At 47.0% G+C, this 18,014-nt stretch overlaps 2 protein-coding genes across 3 annotated transcripts; one reads left to right on the top strand and one right to left on the bottom strand.

Moving 5' to 3' along the window:
• Positions 1–2,303: 2,303 nt before the first annotated feature.
• LOC111072322 (histone-lysine N-methyltransferase trr) lies at positions 2,304–12,559 on the top strand. The gene is made up of 7 exons (XM_022364097.2): positions 2,304–2,992; positions 3,094–8,750; positions 8,823–9,374; positions 9,443–10,038; positions 10,851–10,980; positions 11,060–11,242; positions 11,326–12,559. Exons 1-7 carry the CDS (start codon positions 2,464–2,466, stop codon positions 11,416–11,418), a joined length of 7,740 nt encoding a protein of 2,579 aa, XP_022219789.2. The 5' UTR covers positions 2,304–2,463; the 3' UTR covers positions 11,419–12,559.
• LOC111072347 (COA8 family protein CG14806, mitochondrial) lies at positions 12,192–13,034 on the bottom strand. Of its 2 annotated transcripts, none has more exons than XM_041595684.1 (3): positions 12,929–13,034; positions 12,611–12,868; positions 12,192–12,545 (listed from the first exon to the last, which is right to left on the bottom strand). In XM_041595684.1, the coding sequence occupies exons 1-3, from the start codon at positions 12,971–12,973 to the stop codon at positions 12,294–12,296; spliced, it is 555 nt and encodes a 184-aa protein (XP_041451618.1). In that variant the 5' UTR covers positions 12,974–13,034; the 3' UTR covers positions 12,192–12,293. The 2 variants fall into 2 exon arrangements, with proteins under 2 accessions (XP_041451618.1, XP_022219821.2); XM_022364129.2 differs by having other exon boundaries at positions 12,192–12,515.
• Positions 13,035–18,014: the final 4,980 nt, after the last annotated feature.

The following is an 18,014-nucleotide window of genomic DNA, read 5'->3' as shown; positions in this document are numbered from 1 at the left end:
AAAAAAAAAAAAAGGGGGGGGGGGAAAAGAAAAAAAAAAAGAAGGGGGGAGAAAAAAAAAAAAAAAAAAAAAAAAAAAAAAAAAAAAGGGGGGAAAAAAAAATTAATTTTTTTTTTTTTTTTTTTTTTTGGGGGCAACCAACAAAAAAAAAAGGGGGGGGGAAGCCTTTTTTTTCTCGGTTTCAGAGGTTTCTGAGGTTCCAGTCACACTCGACAAAACAAATCAAGTGAGCTATTTATTTTTCCATATACATATATACATTTGAAAATGACTGCCAAACTCATTTAGCGCACATTTTTCGCTCTCAATTCGTGGTGGGCATTCAAAATTTGCCCTCTTTTCCGAGGTGAAGAGAGCTCTTTTGTTTTGACTTTCCCCTTTTTCGTGATGTTAGCCACACGTATCTTACGAGACCCGAGGCAACAATGAGTCTACTTCATCGTGTGAATTTAATTTTATGATTTAAAAAATTATCAATGGATCATTTTTTGGTACTCAGCGGACTTGTGAAAAATATTCGGCACTATATTCTTGTTTCATGGTCGCGCGAACATTTTTTTGGACTTTGCACAGAAAATCACCTCAAATGTTTACAGAAAATTTCGAACGATTTGATTGGCTGAAAGTCGAAAACGCGTAAGGTAAACCGTTACTTTTGTAACGGATTTTATATCGAAAAGTATTTTTTGGGTACAAAAAGAAAATATTTATTATTGATGATAGGCCGTCTGGCTAAGTGGAGGCAAGTCGGGTCTGGCGTGGATCTATATGGCCAAATGAAATTGGCGGACTCCCAAGATAAATATAAATGTACGATTCTCAAATTTAACAAGATCCCACTTCAATACCTAACTTTCTCTGATCACATAAATAAATTTTTCTAAAAACAGGAACGCTAGAATGGGCTTGGTTTGGCTCATTTTTAAACCCAACAATTGTTTATCAAATACATGTAAAACCTAAGCAAGCTTAAAATAATATAATAATATATAAAACCTATCTAGGACCAATTTTTGACGCACGCACGTACGAAAGAAAATAAATTCCCTTTTACCAATAAATACTGAAACTGTACCTAAATTTCAACCTTTTTCGTTGGTTGGTGCTGATTATTTTGAACTTAGATTCATTGTTGCGTCATTCCTACGCGTTCCCGTAGATATATTTGATTTGTATGGGAAAAAATTCAGCAACATGGGGAAATGAAGAGGCAGCATTGTGTGCAACTTTGGCACGGAATGGGCAACAGTCTGCATACCTTGGGAAAATGGATATTATGGACTTGAGAAATTGTTTGTAATTTCCGGCTCCAATTAATGCAGTAACTACTCAGTCTCTGTTTTAAAGATATTAACGAAATTTTGCAACTCACGGGTTTCAATAATAATATCAGAATCGGGATAAAAATATTTATATAACATAAAACATAATAATATTAATGTAGGTAAAAAACATGTCAATCTAGGATAAAATCATTATTAATGTTTCAATGGAGCTTGGCACAACAAATTTAACATCAATTACTGGAGATATGGTATACAAAAGTCCATACGCATAGAAGAAACTTGGTTGACCATCAACATTTACGTTTTATGCTTTGGCCGTTTTTGTTTGAACCCTATTATCTAAACAATCCCATTAAAAATAGTTCTGAAAACTAGCCAATCCTAAACAAAATTCATTGAGGAATTGGATAAAATTATTTTTTGTAGGGCTGAGAGGGCCAACTATCTAGTAATATTAAACTGAATATCAAAATTGACGAATTTCATATCACAAAATATCATGGTATGGCAGCCCGCAGCAACTACGAATTGCATGAGTCTGGCAACGCCACAAAACGACGTCACATTCGTTTTATGTTGTTTTTGTTTGAACCTTAATATGTAAATAATGCAATGAAAAAGACTTCTGAAAACTTGACAATCTTGTAGAAAATTTATGTATCTATCGGATTAAATTATTTGTTTAGGGCTGAGAGTCACAGCTAGCTAGTAATAATAAACCGAATATCAAAATCGGGGAATATCAACTTTGAATGTTTTGAAAAAAACAATCAATACTATCGTAATAGTATCGGGCTCAAATAATTATTAAAAAACCATTGAAACCTTTTAGGAACTTGTCCATTGTAAAACTTACATACCACCTGTCGATTTGTCTACAAATGTGTCTTCGTATTTTATAGGAGTCAATCCAAACATATCAAAAGCGCAACGACTGTAGCTCGATACTATCATGATAGTCGCAAAACTGTCGATAGTAGAGGCTAGCAGTAAAATATCGATACTATCGATAGTGCCCTCGATGGTTTGACACCTCTACTGCTACTGCATACACGAAAATAATTTGTCCAAATAGTGCATGTTTTAAAAGATTTTCTGTATGTATTTAACACGAAATTCAAGCTGATCCAGCATTCATTGCTAGCGACTGACTCTGTCCAGTGTCCACTTGTTTGTTATGAATATATCGAAAGTGACAACATCGCTTGCTGCTGCGGCTGCTGCCGCCGAAAAGGCAAAACCCGAACGTGTAACATCTGCAACCACAGCACTAAATTTGAATGCAATCAATATACAGAAGCGCACCAGCATCGACGATACCGAGGATCCGAATCGCAAGAAACTCAAAACCGAATTGCTGCTTTGCCCGCCCTCGACTAGTTTGCCCGCCAAACAACAACAGCTACAACAGAAACATCACCAGCACCACCGACAACAGCAACGTGCTGTCGTCCTAGGAGGCTCCGTCCAAGCACCGTCATTGGCATTCCAAGCAACAGCTGCAGCTGCCGCCTCAAAACAAATATCTACTGCCTCCGAAAAGTCTACAGTTGAGCGATATAAGCACCAACAAGTGGATCAAGGTGGCACCGAGAATGCCTGGGATCCGCGCGAGGATCAGATTATAGTATGTAACTTTGGTGCTAACGCTGAAATGAGTGCCTCAATCAAGCCTGAAGAAGCGCTCGAGGGTGGCCAAAAGCAGAGTGAGTATGAGGCTAGTCTAGCCTACCTATTTAATTGCATCTCGTACCATCTCTTTGCATCGATGAGTAACGTAACCAATTGTTCCAACAAACACTTTCAGGTTTTACAAGCTTTACCAAAAAGGAGACCGTCTGTGCGTCGTCTGCATCTTCTTCCTCATCGACGGCTTCCACTATTTCGATCGAGCCGAGTGGAGGAGCCGAGCATATCGAGCATGCCAACAAGACAGTGTTGCCTGCCGCTGAGGAGTTGGACTACGCCCTACTGGCGTCCTCGGCAACTGAACAAAAGGTGGTGCCCGAAAACTCAACCATCGTGTCGGCCTCAGCATCAGCATCCTCCAACACCGCAGCCGGTTCGGCGGTGACCACATCCGCAGTCACCCCTGTCACTGTCACCTCATCCACAACGTCTACGATAATACTGAATACGAACAATGGAGGCGGATCGGGACCAGGCGTGGGAGGGAGCACTATAATGAACCAGAAGTCTTCACAGGCTAACTACAATATATTTAGTGCGACGGCTGGAAGTAGCCAGCAGCAAGTAAGCCTCCAGCCCACTCTGCTGAACCGCGTGAATATCCAATCCAAGATGAAGGGCACCCAGCTGGTGGTGAACGCGAAGAAGCTCTCCGAGGTCACCCAGACGACAGCCAAGGTCTCCATCGGCAACAAGACGATCTCCGTGCCGCTCCTAATGAGTGCTAGTGGCGCGGCTACAGCTGGTGGCGCCACCATCGTCGAAAGCAAGCAAATCATGCAACCCGGCGGTCGGGGACCCGTGACCAGCGCTGCCCCCTCCGGGCAACATAGTGCGGCGCAGCACCATTCCCAGCACCTCAACTACACAAAGCTGATCAAGCGCGTGCCCAAAAACCCCACCACAATCGTTTCCTTCTCAGGTCTTCAGATCAAGCCGGCCAACACCAAAATAGTCGCCGCCAAGGTGGTCAGCAAAAAGATGTCCCTGCAGATCCAGCAGCAGCACCAGCTCCAGCAGCAGGTCCAGCAGTTGCAGGTGCAGCAGCAGGCCCAACAGCAGGTGAACAGCGGCAGTCTGGCCCCCGCCACGGCCAGCATTGTGGCGATAACCACCACGAATTCCAACCAAACATTCGCCTTGGTTAAAGAAAAGCTGCACGACGCCTCCGAGATTGTCGACACTACGCACGAGCCGGGTGTCGGGGTCAATGTCAACTCTAGTCGCAATCCGGCCACCAGATTGGCTGGCCACAAGATAACCTACAGCGACAACATCTTCAACAAGTCCAAATCGCACGACTCTGGAGCCAGCGACGAGTTTGGAAATAGCGTCAACAGCGTCGTGATAAAGCCCCTGGATAAGGTCAGTCACAACTGCTCGCCCAGCTTTAATATCTTCAAGCAGCAGTCTGTGCCAGCGGGTGCGGGCGCGACAGCCGCAGCCGCCATAATTCAGACAACCGGTACGGTGCCTGTCACAATGACAATGACGCCATCCGCCTCCGGCAGCGGATCTGACCAAATGACCAGCAGCACCTCATCCGTCTCAGTGTCGGCCATAATCAACGAGACTGTAGCCAAGTCCACGGCGGGGACAATCTGCATTAACACTCCGGGGATGGGGGCCCGGCCCATCATCTCCATACAGAACAAGAACATATCCCTGGTGCTCTCCAAGACGACAATGGCCCAGCAGAAGCCCAAGATGATCACCACCACCGTCAGCAGTTCCGCGCTGCAGACGCACCACGCCCTCAACCAGGACCTGAATCCGGAAAAATCATCCCCCTCGTCGTCATCAGTAGTTTCAGTGTCAGTGTCGTCGCCGGCTCCAATGCAGCTGAAGCTCACGTCGGTTCCCACCGTGGTGGGATTGGGGTTGGGCGTGGTTACCACACCAGCCACCACGCCCACCAAATTGAGTGTAAACCTGGCGGCGTCAGAGACACTGCCCTTCTCGATTATAATCCCAAAGCTGGATGAGATGAGCAACGAACCCAAGACCAATCTGCTGGCCAAGCAGGAGGCTATAGTCAAGGATGCTCCCACCGCTCCGCCTCCGGCTTCACCAGCTGAGCAGCCCGGCGAAGTCCTAGTCACGCCGGAGAAGCGTCTGAACTCCAACACTACGCTGACAGCCATCACAGCCCCAGCTCCAGGTCCCCCTACATCCACGCCTACGGTGACGGGCACAACCACGCCCACCCCCATAGCCACAGGCATAGGCACAGGCACAATCGTTGCGTCTGCGGCAGGTACAGGTAACAGTAACCAGCGTTCCACCTCTGATGACTCGAACAACGCATTGCTGAAGCAGCTGCTTCAGAACAGCAGCAGCAGCCACAGCCACAACCTCAACCTTAACCCAGCCCACGTCGCTGCCAGCACAGCGCCACTGTCTGCCCGCAAGGTGATCAACGTACGGGCCCCGAGCATGGGTCAAGTCAGCTCCCTGGAGGCGCAGTTGGCCCGTCCCGTCATTCCGCCCGTGCCGGCGGCGGTAAGTAGTAGTGGCGGATCCGTGCCCACGCCTACCACTACCACCACAGTGGCAAATGGGAATGGAGGCATCAGCCAACAGTCGGCGGCGGCCGCACCAGCTGCTCCGCCTCTCGCTCCATCTGTAGCCGCTTCTGCCTGCGCCACAGCTTCTGTGACCACTGAGTCTCCCGTTCCTGCAACTAATGCCGTTGGGGAGCTTGAGCAGCAGATACCGGTGGTGCAGCAGTCCTCGATGGCCCAGCAGGCACTGCCAAAACCCACACCCCCGCCACCAGCAGCTCAACAACAGCCACAAAACCAAGTGAAGCAGACCGTACAGATTGTGTCCAAGGAGACTTCGTTCATATCCACACCTCCCACGCACTCAGCTCTGTCAATTGGAGACAGGAAGTTGGCGGAGTCTTCTGGGGGAGCGGGATGCACCACAAGCAAGCCGGCAGAGTTCTTGCCGCCGCCGCCCTATGAGCTGGCCACCGCTCCCGTTTCCAATGTGACAATCTCTATATCCACCAAGCCCTCCAAAGATATGAATCTGCAGATGAAGCACAAGTCCGCATCCGCGTCCATTTCCATGCCCATGGCGATGTCGATGACAATGGAACAAGAGTCCCTGGGCGTGCCCTTGTCAGAACAGGCCGAGCAGCCGCCAACCACCTCGGACAACCTTCAGACAACAGCAACATCAGCAGCAGTGCACGGTACAGCAGGAGCAGGAACAGGAGCAGTAGCAGGTGCAGTATCAAACAGCTGGAGCAGACAGATCCAGGACAACAACAGCAGCAGCATTCACATTGAGTCGGGAATGGGCCAAACCATGGCCCTCCATAAGATGCCGTTTAAGTCCGGTGAGGCGCAGAAGAGAAAACTAACCATTCAGTCGAACACCCAGCTGGAGGAGAAGCTCCAGATGCAGCACAACCACCCTGATGCCTCGCATAGCAATGATCTGATGCAGATGCCTGTGGCGATAGGGATGAAGCCTCTGCCACCCAGCACCAATTCATCGGGAGCCCCAGGATCGGAAAAGAACAAGTTGCAGCTTATTTCAGCCATAACCAGCTACGTAAAGAAAGCTGGCCAGCCAGGAGAGACGCCCCACCAGGCACAGATGCAGTCTCATATTCATGGCCAGATGCCTGCGCAGATGCACGTGCATCAGCAGCAGCAGCACCAACATCACCAGCAGCAGCAAGTGCAGCTGCAGGCGGCTCATTCACATGCACAGGCGCATCCCCAGCCCAGCCTTCAAAGCGTGCCAGCGGTTATGGAACCCAAACCAGGGGACCAGCGCAAGCGGCGCAAACGCGAGGTGCAGAAACCACGGAGAGCCAATCACAGCGCTGGGCAGGCAGCCAACAGTCCCAAGGATCTTTCCGGGACGCTACCAGCAGGTGCGATGGTGCAGCTGGCCCGCATGCCCCCAGGCACCCAGTACGTACAGGGGGCACCCGGCACTGGACATGTGCCCTCGGGAGTGGTCGGAGCTGGCGGCGGAGGGGGAGGGGGAGGCGGTGCGGCCGCCTCACCCATGCTGAAGAAGCGAGTGCGAAAGTTCTCCAAGGTGGAGGAGGACCACGACGCATTTACCGAGAAGCTATTGACGCACATCCGCCAGATGCAACCGCTTCAGGTACTGGAGCCGCACCTCAACCGCAACTTTCACTTCCTTGTTGGGAGCAGCGAGATGGCAGGCGCAGGACCAGGAACAGGATCAGGACCAGGATCGGGCGGGTCCAACTCTGGCAACAGCAAGCTAAAAGTTGTCGGATCTCTATCCCGGGGTTCGCCGCTGGAGGAGTGCGACGGAGCTCTGCTGGGCCACTTCGGTCGGGTGCGGCATCCCAGTATTCCCTCGCTGTATGACAGCGAACGCTTTGGCGGGAGCGGTGGCCCGTTAGGGGGATCTGCATCCCCATCGGGGTCCATGGGAGGAGTAGAGGGAAAGTCTCAGCCCATGTCCAGCATCCAGAACGACTTCTACGACCAGGAATTCTCCACACACATCGAGCGGAATCCCCGCGAGCGGCTGCTACGGCACATCGGGGCCGTGAAGGATTCCAATCTGGAGACCACTGAGCTGGTGGAGGGCGAGTCAGTGACTGCATGGACGGCCCTGCCTCGACTTACGCGCTTTCCGGGCCTTATTCTGCTGAACAACAACAGTCGCGGCCACGGCCGGATGTCGCCGGTGGCCCTGGCCGAAGATCCTTTCACCATGCGGATGCCCACTTCGCCCCTACTTCGAACCTGCGCCGAGGAATTGCGCAAAGGCCAGCAAATGGAAATGGGACTGGGAGGCGGCATCGGCCACAGCAACAACAGCAGCAGCAATAGCAACAACAACAACAACTATCAGCAGAAGAACCAGAATGTGATACTCTCGCTGCACTCATCGACGACGGACAACATAGCCGGCGTGCTGCGGGATCTGGCCAATCTGCTGCACCTGACGCCCGCCCTTACATGCAAACTCATCGAGGAGAAGGCGGACTCGAAGGCCGGCGCCGAGCCCAGTCTCGAGCAGCCAAAGGGCCAGGGAGCGAGGGAGGAGGCCGAGGAGCAGGCGGAAAAAGAGACGTTCAAGCGGCCCCACTACGTAAGCAACGGTCACCTCAGAAAGATACTCAACGGGCGGCGAAAGTTGTGTCGGAGCTGTGCGAACGTCGTCCCTGCAAGCGGCCTGCGCGTACCCAGCCAGAGCATGCCTCCGCTGGAGGAACAGCTGCCCCGGCTGGCCCAGCTTATGGCGCTTTTGCCCCGGAAGACGCCACCGCCTCCATTCTTCTACTTCTGCGATCGTGCCTGCTTGGCCATGTTTAAGTGGAGCGGGAAGGAGACTCAGACGAAAGCCGAGGCGGCCAGCATCTCTCTGCTTACGGCCAGCAGGTCCTCGAAAGCCGGCCAGTTTGCATCAGGTTCAGGCCCGACCGTTCCTCAACAGAATGTAGTGAAGACGGAGCCGCCGGAAGAGGAGCTCGACGCGAAGCAGAACCGGCAGAGCAGCGAGACCGCTGCGCCCCCACTGCAGCGTAAGTGCATCGTAAAATGTTTTAGCAGCGACTGTTTTGCCACGGAATCGTCCACGAGCTCGGACATCAAGCAGGAGTGGAGCGAGGGAGCGACTTCATTCGCTGCACCAAACAACACAGTGTGGGAAACGGACGTGGTGAGCCACTTGGAGGACACGCGCCAGTGCGTCTTCTGCAATCAACGCGGCGATGGCCAGGCTGACGGACCTTCGCGCCTGCTTAACTTCGATGTGGACAAATGGGTGAGTCTGCTACCCCTACCCCTACCCCTTCTCGACTCGACCCCTTCTCATCTTTGAATCTCTCCCATGCAGGTGCATCTCAACTGTGCCCTGTGGTCGAACGGTGTGTACGAGACGGTGTCCGGTGCGCTGATGAACTTCCAGACTGCGCTGCAGGCGGGGCTGAATCAGGCGTGCAGCGCCTGCCACCAACTGGGAGCGACAATCAAATGCTTCAAGTCGCGTTGCAACAACCTCTACCACCTGCCCTGCGCCATCCGCGAGGAGTGCGTCTTCTACAAGAACAAGTCCGTTCACTGCAGTGCCCATGGCCATTCCCATACCCAAAACCATGCAAGCAGTGGAAGTGCCAATGCCAATGCCGCCTCTGGGGGTGGGTCTGGCTCTGGAGCCGGAGCCGCTTTTGGGCCAATGGAGAACGAGCTAAGTTCATTCGTTGTGCACCGTCGGGTGTTCGTGGACCGCGACGAAAATCGTCAGGTTGCCACCGTCATGCACTACACGGAGCTGAGCAACCTGCTCCGGGTGGGCAACATGACATTCCTTAACGTGGGCCAACTGCTGCCCCACCAACTGGAGGCCTTCCACACACCCCATTTTATCTATCCAATTGGCTACAAGGTGGTAAGTACCTTTTGTGAGTGAGATGCACCATAATGTCATCCCAATTTGATTACACTTCTGATTCGCAGAGTCGATACTATTGGTGCGTGCGGCGTCCGAATCGACGGTGTCGTTACATCTGCTCCATAGCCGAGGCCGGCTGCAAGCCTGAATTCCGGATCGTGATTCAGGACGGAAGCGACAACCAGCCGGAACGCGAGTTCCAGGCCAGCACGCCATCGGGGGTGTGGCAGCAGATCCTGCAACCAATCACCCGCCTGCGGAAGGTGCACAAATGGCTGCAGCTCTTCCCGCAACACATCAGCGGCGAAGACCTGTTCGGGCTAACAGAGCCGGCCATTGTGCGCATACTGGAAAGCCTGCCCGGGATCGAGACGCTAACCGACTACCGATTCAAGTACGGCCGCAATCCGCTGCTGGAGTTCCCGCTGGCCATCAATCCGTCTGGCGCCGCCCGCACTGAGCCCAAGCAACGCCAGCTGCTCGTTTGGCGCAAGCCGCACACCCAACGTACTGCAGGCAGCTGCAGCACCCAGCGCATGGCCAACTCGGCGTCGATTGCCGGAGAGGTTGCCTGCCCTTACAGCAAGCAGTTCGTCCACTCCAAGAGCTCCCAGTACAAAAAGATGAAGCAAGAGTGGCGCAACAATGTCTACTTGGCTAGGTGGGTTACACTTGGCTCTCGTTTTGTATACCCGTACTCGATGAGTTAAGGGGTATATGAGTTTTGTGGTCGAAGTGGATATGTGTAGCGCACTGAACGAAACGTTTCCGACCACATAAGGTATATTCTTGATCAGCATCAATAGCCGAGTCGACATAGCTGATGTGTCTGTCCGTCCGTCTGTCCGTCTTGCTTGTTACCTAGTTTTTAGAGACTGTAAGAGCTAGAGCAATTTTGAATGCAGATTTGTGTGATATCACACTGTTACAAGTGTATTTTGAAGATTCGCCCCGCCCCCACAAAAAACTAAAATCTGTGCCATTCACAATTTTGAAGATACGAGAAAACCGAAAACGCAGTATAGTAGATAACGACTACACCAACCTGATTGCCGAAGATTGGAACTGATCGGAATATTATTATAGCCAGAATGAAAAAGTTAATTTGCAGTGGGAACCGCCCTCCACGCGCTACTCATTCTCTCTCTCTCTCTCTCTCTCTCTCTCTCTCTCTCAGACACACACTCTACCCCGTGCAGTGTGCGCCCTCTGTCGGAGAAGAACTTGGTAGAATAGTGTATTGGGGTGAGAAGAGAGAGAGAGAGAGAATGATGTAGCAAAAAAAAATGGAAACAGATGAAATATTTTAAAATTCGACATAAATCATAAGCTCACATACTGATTGAGTGCCAGGTATAAAAGAAGAAGGCTTTAGCAGCGGCTCACAACGTTCCCCCTCGTGTATAATTATTTTTATTTTAAGATCAAAAATATGCCCTAACAAATTAGCCTTTTTCTTTCGGCACCATTCAGGTCAAAGATTCAGGGCCTGGGCTTGTATGCGGCCCGAGATATCGAGAAGCACACCATGATCATCGAGTATATTGGAGAGGTCATTCGCACCGAAGTTTCCGAGATACGGGAGAAGCAGTACGAATCCAAGGTACGAATCAGTGGACGTCAATCAATTTCAATGAACGTCAGCTCATTAAATCGATTTTAAACCTTTCTTGTCTCTGCAGAATCGGGGCATTTACATGTTTCGCCTTGACGAGGATCGCGTCGTAGACGCCACTCTGAGCGGCGGTCTGGCTCGCTACATCAACCACTCGTGCAATCCTAACTGTGTGACGGAGATTGTTGAGGTCGATCGCGATGTGCGGATCATAATATTCGCCAAGCGTAAAATTTATCGTGGCGAGGAGGTGAGTCGCACATACATATGCAGACATGGAGCTGTTTCGCAGTGTTTTCGTATTATATTGTATGGTTTCGTATGATTCCGCAGCTCTCTTATGACTACAAGTTTGATATTGAGGATGATGCACACAAGATACCGTGTGCCTGTGGCGCTCCCAATTGTCGAAAGTGGATGAACTAAAAGCAGAAGCAACTCCAACAGCGAGCACCAGCACAAACCAACCCACATGGAAGTTTCCCCAGTAAAATGAAACGTCTGAGCAAATGGAAATTCATTCTCTAAACAGTATAGATTTATGTACATATATATATATATATATAGTTATATTTATGCATACGTGCTTTAGTAGAGCATAGGACCCTGTAAGTTATGTATTTTATATATGCCCGCCGCCCACTGTAGAAAATTTGTATCTTTAGTCCTTAATTACCCATAGAAAAGGGGACAGGGGATGAGAAAGTGGAAAGAGTAGAAAATGAACAGCATTTTCGTAGTTTAAAGTGCTCAATTGTATAATTTCTATACAAAAAAATATGTATTTTATGTTACGTACATTATTGCACGACTATCTCCCACTCCCAGCACCACGACCGAATATAGAGCTCAGAGAGATAGACCCTAGACCCTAGCGAGTACCCCACTTGACTTTATGCGTGTGTGCCTTTCTTTTTGTTTACCATTATTATATTATCATAATTATACCGATTATTAGTTTTCGCATTCTTACAATGGACATTAGGAGGTAGAGACATGAAAGTGTGTCATGTTTCTCAACAGGTTTGTTAGTAAATGTAATGTGCAGAACCTTCTTTGAATACGTAGACATACGAATATATATTGTATTTTATTTCATTTAACTTCGGCGCCCTAAAATTAAGCATATTAACTATCCAGAAAGTGTTTTTTCATCTCTATAAGTGTTAAGTAAATTGTATGCAACCATTTTACCATCATTCGATATTTTTTATTTGACTCCTTAAATACTCAAAATTTCTTCAGACGTACATATTTATATGCTAATCAAACAAATGGCCAAAATACTAGTTTCTGAGTGCTTAGACTCCTGTTCGTCTCTTTCCACGCGCTAGAAGATTTTGAACCTCCACCATAAACGCCATTGTGAGCATGTCAAAGTTTTTCATATACCACGAAAGGTTATACATTAAATGAATGCGCCTATTCTTGTCCAAAAAAGTTTTATAGAACACGCTCATGCGATCGGCTGAAATTTCCTCGTTGCCAGCCTCTTTGTGCAGTCGTATAAAGTCCTCTTTCTCCTGAAAACGACACTTGTTGTAATTCTTCGTCTTCATCAAAGCGAAAGAAATAACAAGAGAGATGGTCAGGAAATAAAAAGATGAGTCTAGCTAACCTCATAGAACCGTTTGTTGTGCCTAGTCCAGAAACTCGCATTCCAAGCCTCTACTTCGATTCGCGTCATTCGCAATTTATTAGCCAAAGCCGTTTCGTTGTCATTGTAGTGCCTTACGTAGGGACGCAGGTTCGATTGCGAATCTGGTGGACCTATGTAGTCGCAGCTGACGGTCTTCGGATCTGGCGGATGGGCCAGACCAACAGGACGGCTGTCTTTTGGTCGGGGTGTCTGCTTTGTGGCATAACATCGCGGTAGCTAATAAATATAAGACTTTTTTGTATTTTAATAATGCAGCTTTAAACCATACAGACTCACGTTGAATTGTGTGAGCAATATTCTCGGTTTGTATTTAAAGAACATTTTGATTTGTCAATAGATGTTATGTCAGGCGGCAGAGTGACCAGTGTGGCAGCGGAGCTATCGAAAGAATATATCGACTTGAAAATTTCCTATTATCGCAGAAAAATATCTTTATTAGCACTTGTGAATCGTGCAGGCCGATATTTAATCGCCGATTGCAAATGCAGAAAATTAATGGTATATTTTTGCGGGGTTCAGTGTTATGTTTTCTCAATAAATCCGCGGTTACACTGCCCAGAACGGTCAACAAGTGCTGGCAGTGCCACCAATGATGGCATGTACCAGACCCACATGCTCACCATGCAGGCGCCAACGCCCCAGCAGCAGCAACAGCAGCGTCCGGGATCGGTTCAAAACACACCAGTGGGATATGCCTACGACACAACACATTCGCCGTACAGCGCAGCGGGCGGTGGACCACTGGCCAAGATCCCCAAGTCGGGCACATCCCCTACGCCCGTGGCGCCCAATGCGTGGGGCACACTGCGTCCGCAACAACAGCCCGTCACCGAAGGCTATGCTTATCAGCAGACCAGTCCGGCACGGTCGCCGAGTGGGCCCACCTACACGCAGCCCTTCTCCATTCCCTCCAGCACTAACATTGACCCCAATTCAAATTCTCCCATTAATTTCGCTCGCTTTCTGCGAATGCAAACAAAAGTACAGTTGCGAAAAAAATAATAGCACCACTACAATACATTTTGTTCTTGATAAAAAAAAATGCGCTTACTCTTGCGATTTTTTTAAATTTAAATCTTTTTTATATTGCTTGGTATTCCCCATAAACAAAAACAGTGCTACCGCTCTTTAAATTTCTGTCTATATATTTTTTTTGGGATTTAAAAACAAAAACCCCCCAAAAATAGCGAAAAAAAAATAGCACCATTAGCCATTTTTTTGGTGAATAACCTGTATTTCGCGGAATCGCCTTTGCAGAATGCACCTGCTCATTAGTTTTGACTAAGAACTCATTGTTTCTATCATAAAAGTTAAAAGTAATAATTACAATAGGACGTGGAAAGCACTGCACTACGGAGAAGCGCGATCTTATCAAAAAATTGATATTGGATGGAAAAACTTACAGAGAAGTTGGTCGATTGGTAGGATGCTCCAATATAATGATTAAAAACCTCTTAAACTATGAAGAAAAGACTGAAACACGCGGGCGAAAACGATCTATGACCCTTCTTCATGTCAAAGATGTGGTCAGATGAGTCCAAAGTGGTTATGTTTGGTTGAAAGGGATCTCGATCATACGTTAGACGTCCAAAGAATACTGAACACAAACCCCAGTACACCACAAAAACTATTAAGCATGGAGAGTATAGTGTAATGGTATGGGCCTGCTTCTCCTACTATGGAGTAGGTCCAATACATTGGACAAAACCCATCATGGATCAGCACGTGTACGTGAATATCATGGAGACAGTAATGCTACCCTTTGCAGAATATGAAGTGCCGCTCGTATGGGTCTTCCAACAGAACAATGACCCCAAACACACCAGGAAGAAAGCAAAGGAATGGTTCCGGGTAAACTCTGTGAACGTTTTGGAGTGGCATGCACAGTCGCCTGACCTGAATCCCATCGAAAATCTGTGGTCCGACGTCAAGAAGGCAGTTGCTGCTTCCAAGCCAACCACTATCCGATCACTTTGGGAAGAAATTAAAGAGTCCTGGTCCAAAATTTCCCTAAAACGATGCCAGGACTTATTTGATTCCATGCCAAGACGCTGCGCAGCTGTTATTGACAATAAAGGACACTGTACTAAATATTAAATTATTCATATAGATTTAGTATTAATAGTTAAAAATGGTTAACTAATGAATTCGTTACAAATTGCTTATTTTTTCAATTTTAAATTCATTTTTGAATAGTGGTGCTATTTTTTTTTCGCCTAGTTTTATGAATTTTAATAAAGTTCCTTAAATATCTTAAAAACGTTACAAAAAAATATGATTTTTTTTGTATTCTCAGGTTTGTTAGAGTCTCCCATTTCTAAAAATGTGCTTAAAATTTCCTTAAAGCTAAAAATGTGAGTTTGGCAATTATTTAAAAATTGCTTGTGGTGGTGGTGCTATTATTTTTTTCACAGCTGTATATCACTCACACATAATGGTTTTGATTAATTTAATGTAAAATGGAAATTAATTAAATAAAAAGTAAAACTAATGATTAAAAATTGATATCAGGATTCCAACAACGCGGGCGAAAAGTTTTGTTGCCAATCTTTCATCGTGAAAATCAGCTGCGTGTGTCAAGAAAATAAATTCGAGCACATCACCCACATTTGCTCGGAGGACAACCCCCCTAAACTCAAAATCTGAGCTATTTACTTTTTCCAAAGTTATGGGGGCTGTCGACAGACTAAAGTATGTTCGCAACAGCTTCCTTAGGTTTTCAATTTGCTCGTCGTAGCAAGATTTTAAGCTTGCTGGCGGCGGGGTGATGTCCATTGCGTGGAGCTGTTGCTCCAAAGTCTGCTGCTTATATGTCGCTGCATACATATTCTCTAGAGTTGTGTCCACGTTGCGGTATTTGTTGGCCATTTTTTCCCGCAAGTTGTCCTTGTCCCAAAGGAGCGGGAAAAAATTGGCCAAATACTGCAACGGCAGCAAATTAGCCTTGCATCTATCCGATATAACCGCGCACACATTGTGGGCCAAGCCGAGGTTGAAAATTGACTTAACAACAACGGCAAGTCCTGCCTTGATTACTTCGGCGCCCAGAATGTGTGCGTCGGTGGACATAACGTGGATGTACAAATATTTCAGGCTTGTACCATCCACCTTTACCGCAGCAATTGCCAACGCCTTCCAACGTTTAAAATGAACCTGAAAGTATATATATATATTATTTTTAATAAAAATATTTTCCTGAGATTTTGTTTAGATTCTTATATAACGAATTATGTTTTTTTTATGGTGTAATTTTTTTTAATTTTTAAAAAACTATATTTTGGGCCACAGCCCAATTCTAGTGTTGACTAGTGTTATTAAGTTAACAAATAAATAAAAATTAAATAATAACCCGATCTGATTCAGATTCGGCAATCTGGTAGATATGGTCATTCTCTACGAGACTTGTAGCCAGACAGACGGACAGACGGGAAGATAATATAATAAAGCTTACGTTGGGAATGTGGGTAAAATGATACTCGTCGAATATCAATAGAAATGGCTGATCCTTAAAAGAGATCAAGTTCGACACCATATTGATAACCCCGGAGTCCAATTCCATTATGTGGGACTCCCGCTCCACGTATTTTATGGCCTTGAGCACGTCGTCTCTTCTTCCAGCCAATAGTGGGTGGCATGTCAATACTTCTTCCAGATTCATTATACCCGTACTCAAAAAAGAGTTAAGGGGTATATTAGATTTGTGGTAAAAGTGGATGTGTGTAACGCAGAGAAGGAAACGTTTCCGACCCCATAAAGTATATATATTCTTGATCAGCATCAATAGCCGAGTCGATAGAGCCATGTCTGTCTGTCCGTCTGTCCGTCTTGTTTGACGCCTGGATCTCAGAGACTATAAAAGCTAGAGGAACCAAATTTGGTTTCCAGACTCATGTGATATCACACTGCTACAAGTGTATTTCAAAATTTCGCCCCGCCCCCTTCCGCCCCCACAAAGGACGAAAATCTGTGGCATCCACAATTTTTAAGATACGCAGTATCGTAGAGAATGACCATATCTACCAGATTGCCGAATCTGAATCAGATCGGATCATAATTATAGCCAGAATGAAGAAATTCATTTTCAGTTGCTTCCCCTTCCCCCTCCGGCAAGCGACAACGCAACTCATTCTCCTTCTCGCTCGCACACTCTGCCGCATTCAGTGCGCGAGCAACCCCTAGCGGAGGAGATGTAGAATCTAAATGGAACATGTACAAATCTACATGTTAGATGTAGAATATACATTGTAGATGTAGATGTAGATATCAGATGTAGCAAAAAAATGTAAAATGTAAAATTTTTTTTGTTCTAAAATTCTAAAAAATCATAAGATCAAAAATGTATATACTGACTGAGTACGGGTATAAGTAGAGTCGCGTCCCCAGAAGAGACTCGCACGTTCCTTCTCGTTTTTTTTAAATTTGCACCACAAAATATAAATCACGAGTAAAAACACAACGCTCAGAATCCACTCGCAGAGTGTTGCATGTGTTCAAATCGCGTTACGCGGCAAACAGTGACACAGTGGGAAAAACGGTCAATATAGCTGTTAAAAACCTACAGTCGCCCTGTACTTTCGAAGTTGCCCGTTTGGCCCATTGTGCCGCTCCCAGATCGAACTTGCGACGAAAGGAAAATGGCGCAAATCCTTTTTGTGCTGCTTCGTCTTCGGAGCGACGGTCTGTGGCATGGCATGAAAGAATTGGACAAAAAGGGAAATGGCACAAACAACGGCACTCCAAGGCACCATTTTTAAAACTCAAATTGAACCATGAAGAAGTAAGTTGTAGAAAATTTTAGCGGAATAATTTTAAAATAACACTTACAATTTTCACAGATTGGAGATCGAAGTGACCCGCAAAGGCAGCGTCGTCAAGATCACAATGCCATTTGATGAGAAGGCACTGGACTTTGCCCTTAAATTTTCTGAAGGACTCAAGCCGAGCACCCAACAAGACGCCGGCATAGTTAAATTAAATGGGAAAAAAGTTGAAGTGGAGTCTATCAGGAGCGTCCCACCAAAGACAATATAAGTATAAGATGCGTAACGCTCATACATACATTTCAATTGCCATATGCAAGACAATTTTTCGGCCAGCGACGAAATTCGCGCCATCTCGCTCGCACAAATTTGAGAGCGTACGAATCTAAAAATAGAATCCGCTTGCATGTGTAAGTACACACAGAACAGCAAGTGCGTATGTGTGCGTACTTGTGCTAAGCGGACGATTTTCGAGACGGAAACCTTTTTATGAGTTGAGAAACGAAATTATATACCGGCGTTGAATACGTCGCATCCTGAATACCCTAATGGCAATTATTCCAATGTGATTCATGGAATTTCATGTATTAAATATATTATGT

This window comes from Drosophila obscura, unplaced genomic scaffold (genome assembly GCF_018151105.1).
Source record: "Drosophila obscura isolate BZ-5 IFL unplaced genomic scaffold, ASM1815110v1 contig_75, whole genome shotgun sequence".
Lineage (NCBI taxonomy): Eukaryota > Metazoa > Arthropoda > Insecta > Diptera > Drosophilidae > Drosophila > Drosophila obscura.
The sequence above is the reverse complement of the archived record's forward strand: the minus strand, read 5'-3'. Positions and strand labels throughout refer to the sequence as shown.

Excerpts from the sequence above, each read along its gene's own strand:
- LOC111072322 (XM_022364097.2), top strand. The coding sequence starts at position 2,464 with ATGAATATATCGAAAGTGACAACATCGCTTGCTGCTGCGGCTGCTGCC. Across the intron at positions 2,993-3,093 it reads CGAGGGTGGCCAAAAGCAGA|GTTTTACAAGCTTTACCAAA; the intron begins GTGAGTATGAGG and ends AAACACTTTCAG. Across the intron at positions 9,375-9,442 it reads ATCCAATTGGCTACAAGGTG|AGTCGATACTATTGGTGCGT; the intron begins GTAAGTACCTTT and ends TCTGATTCGCAG.
- LOC111072347 (XM_041595684.1), bottom strand. The coding sequence starts at position 12,973 with ATGTTCTTTAAATACAAACCGAGAATATTGCTCACACAATTCAAC. Across the intron at positions 12,869-12,928 it reads TATTGCTCACACAATTCAAC|CTACCGCGATGTTATGCCAC; the intron begins GTGAGTCTGTAT and ends TATATTTATTAG. Across the intron at positions 12,546-12,610 it reads ACAACAAACGGTTCTATGAG|ACGAAGAATTACAACAAGTG; the intron begins GTTAGCTAGACT and ends GCTTTGATGAAG.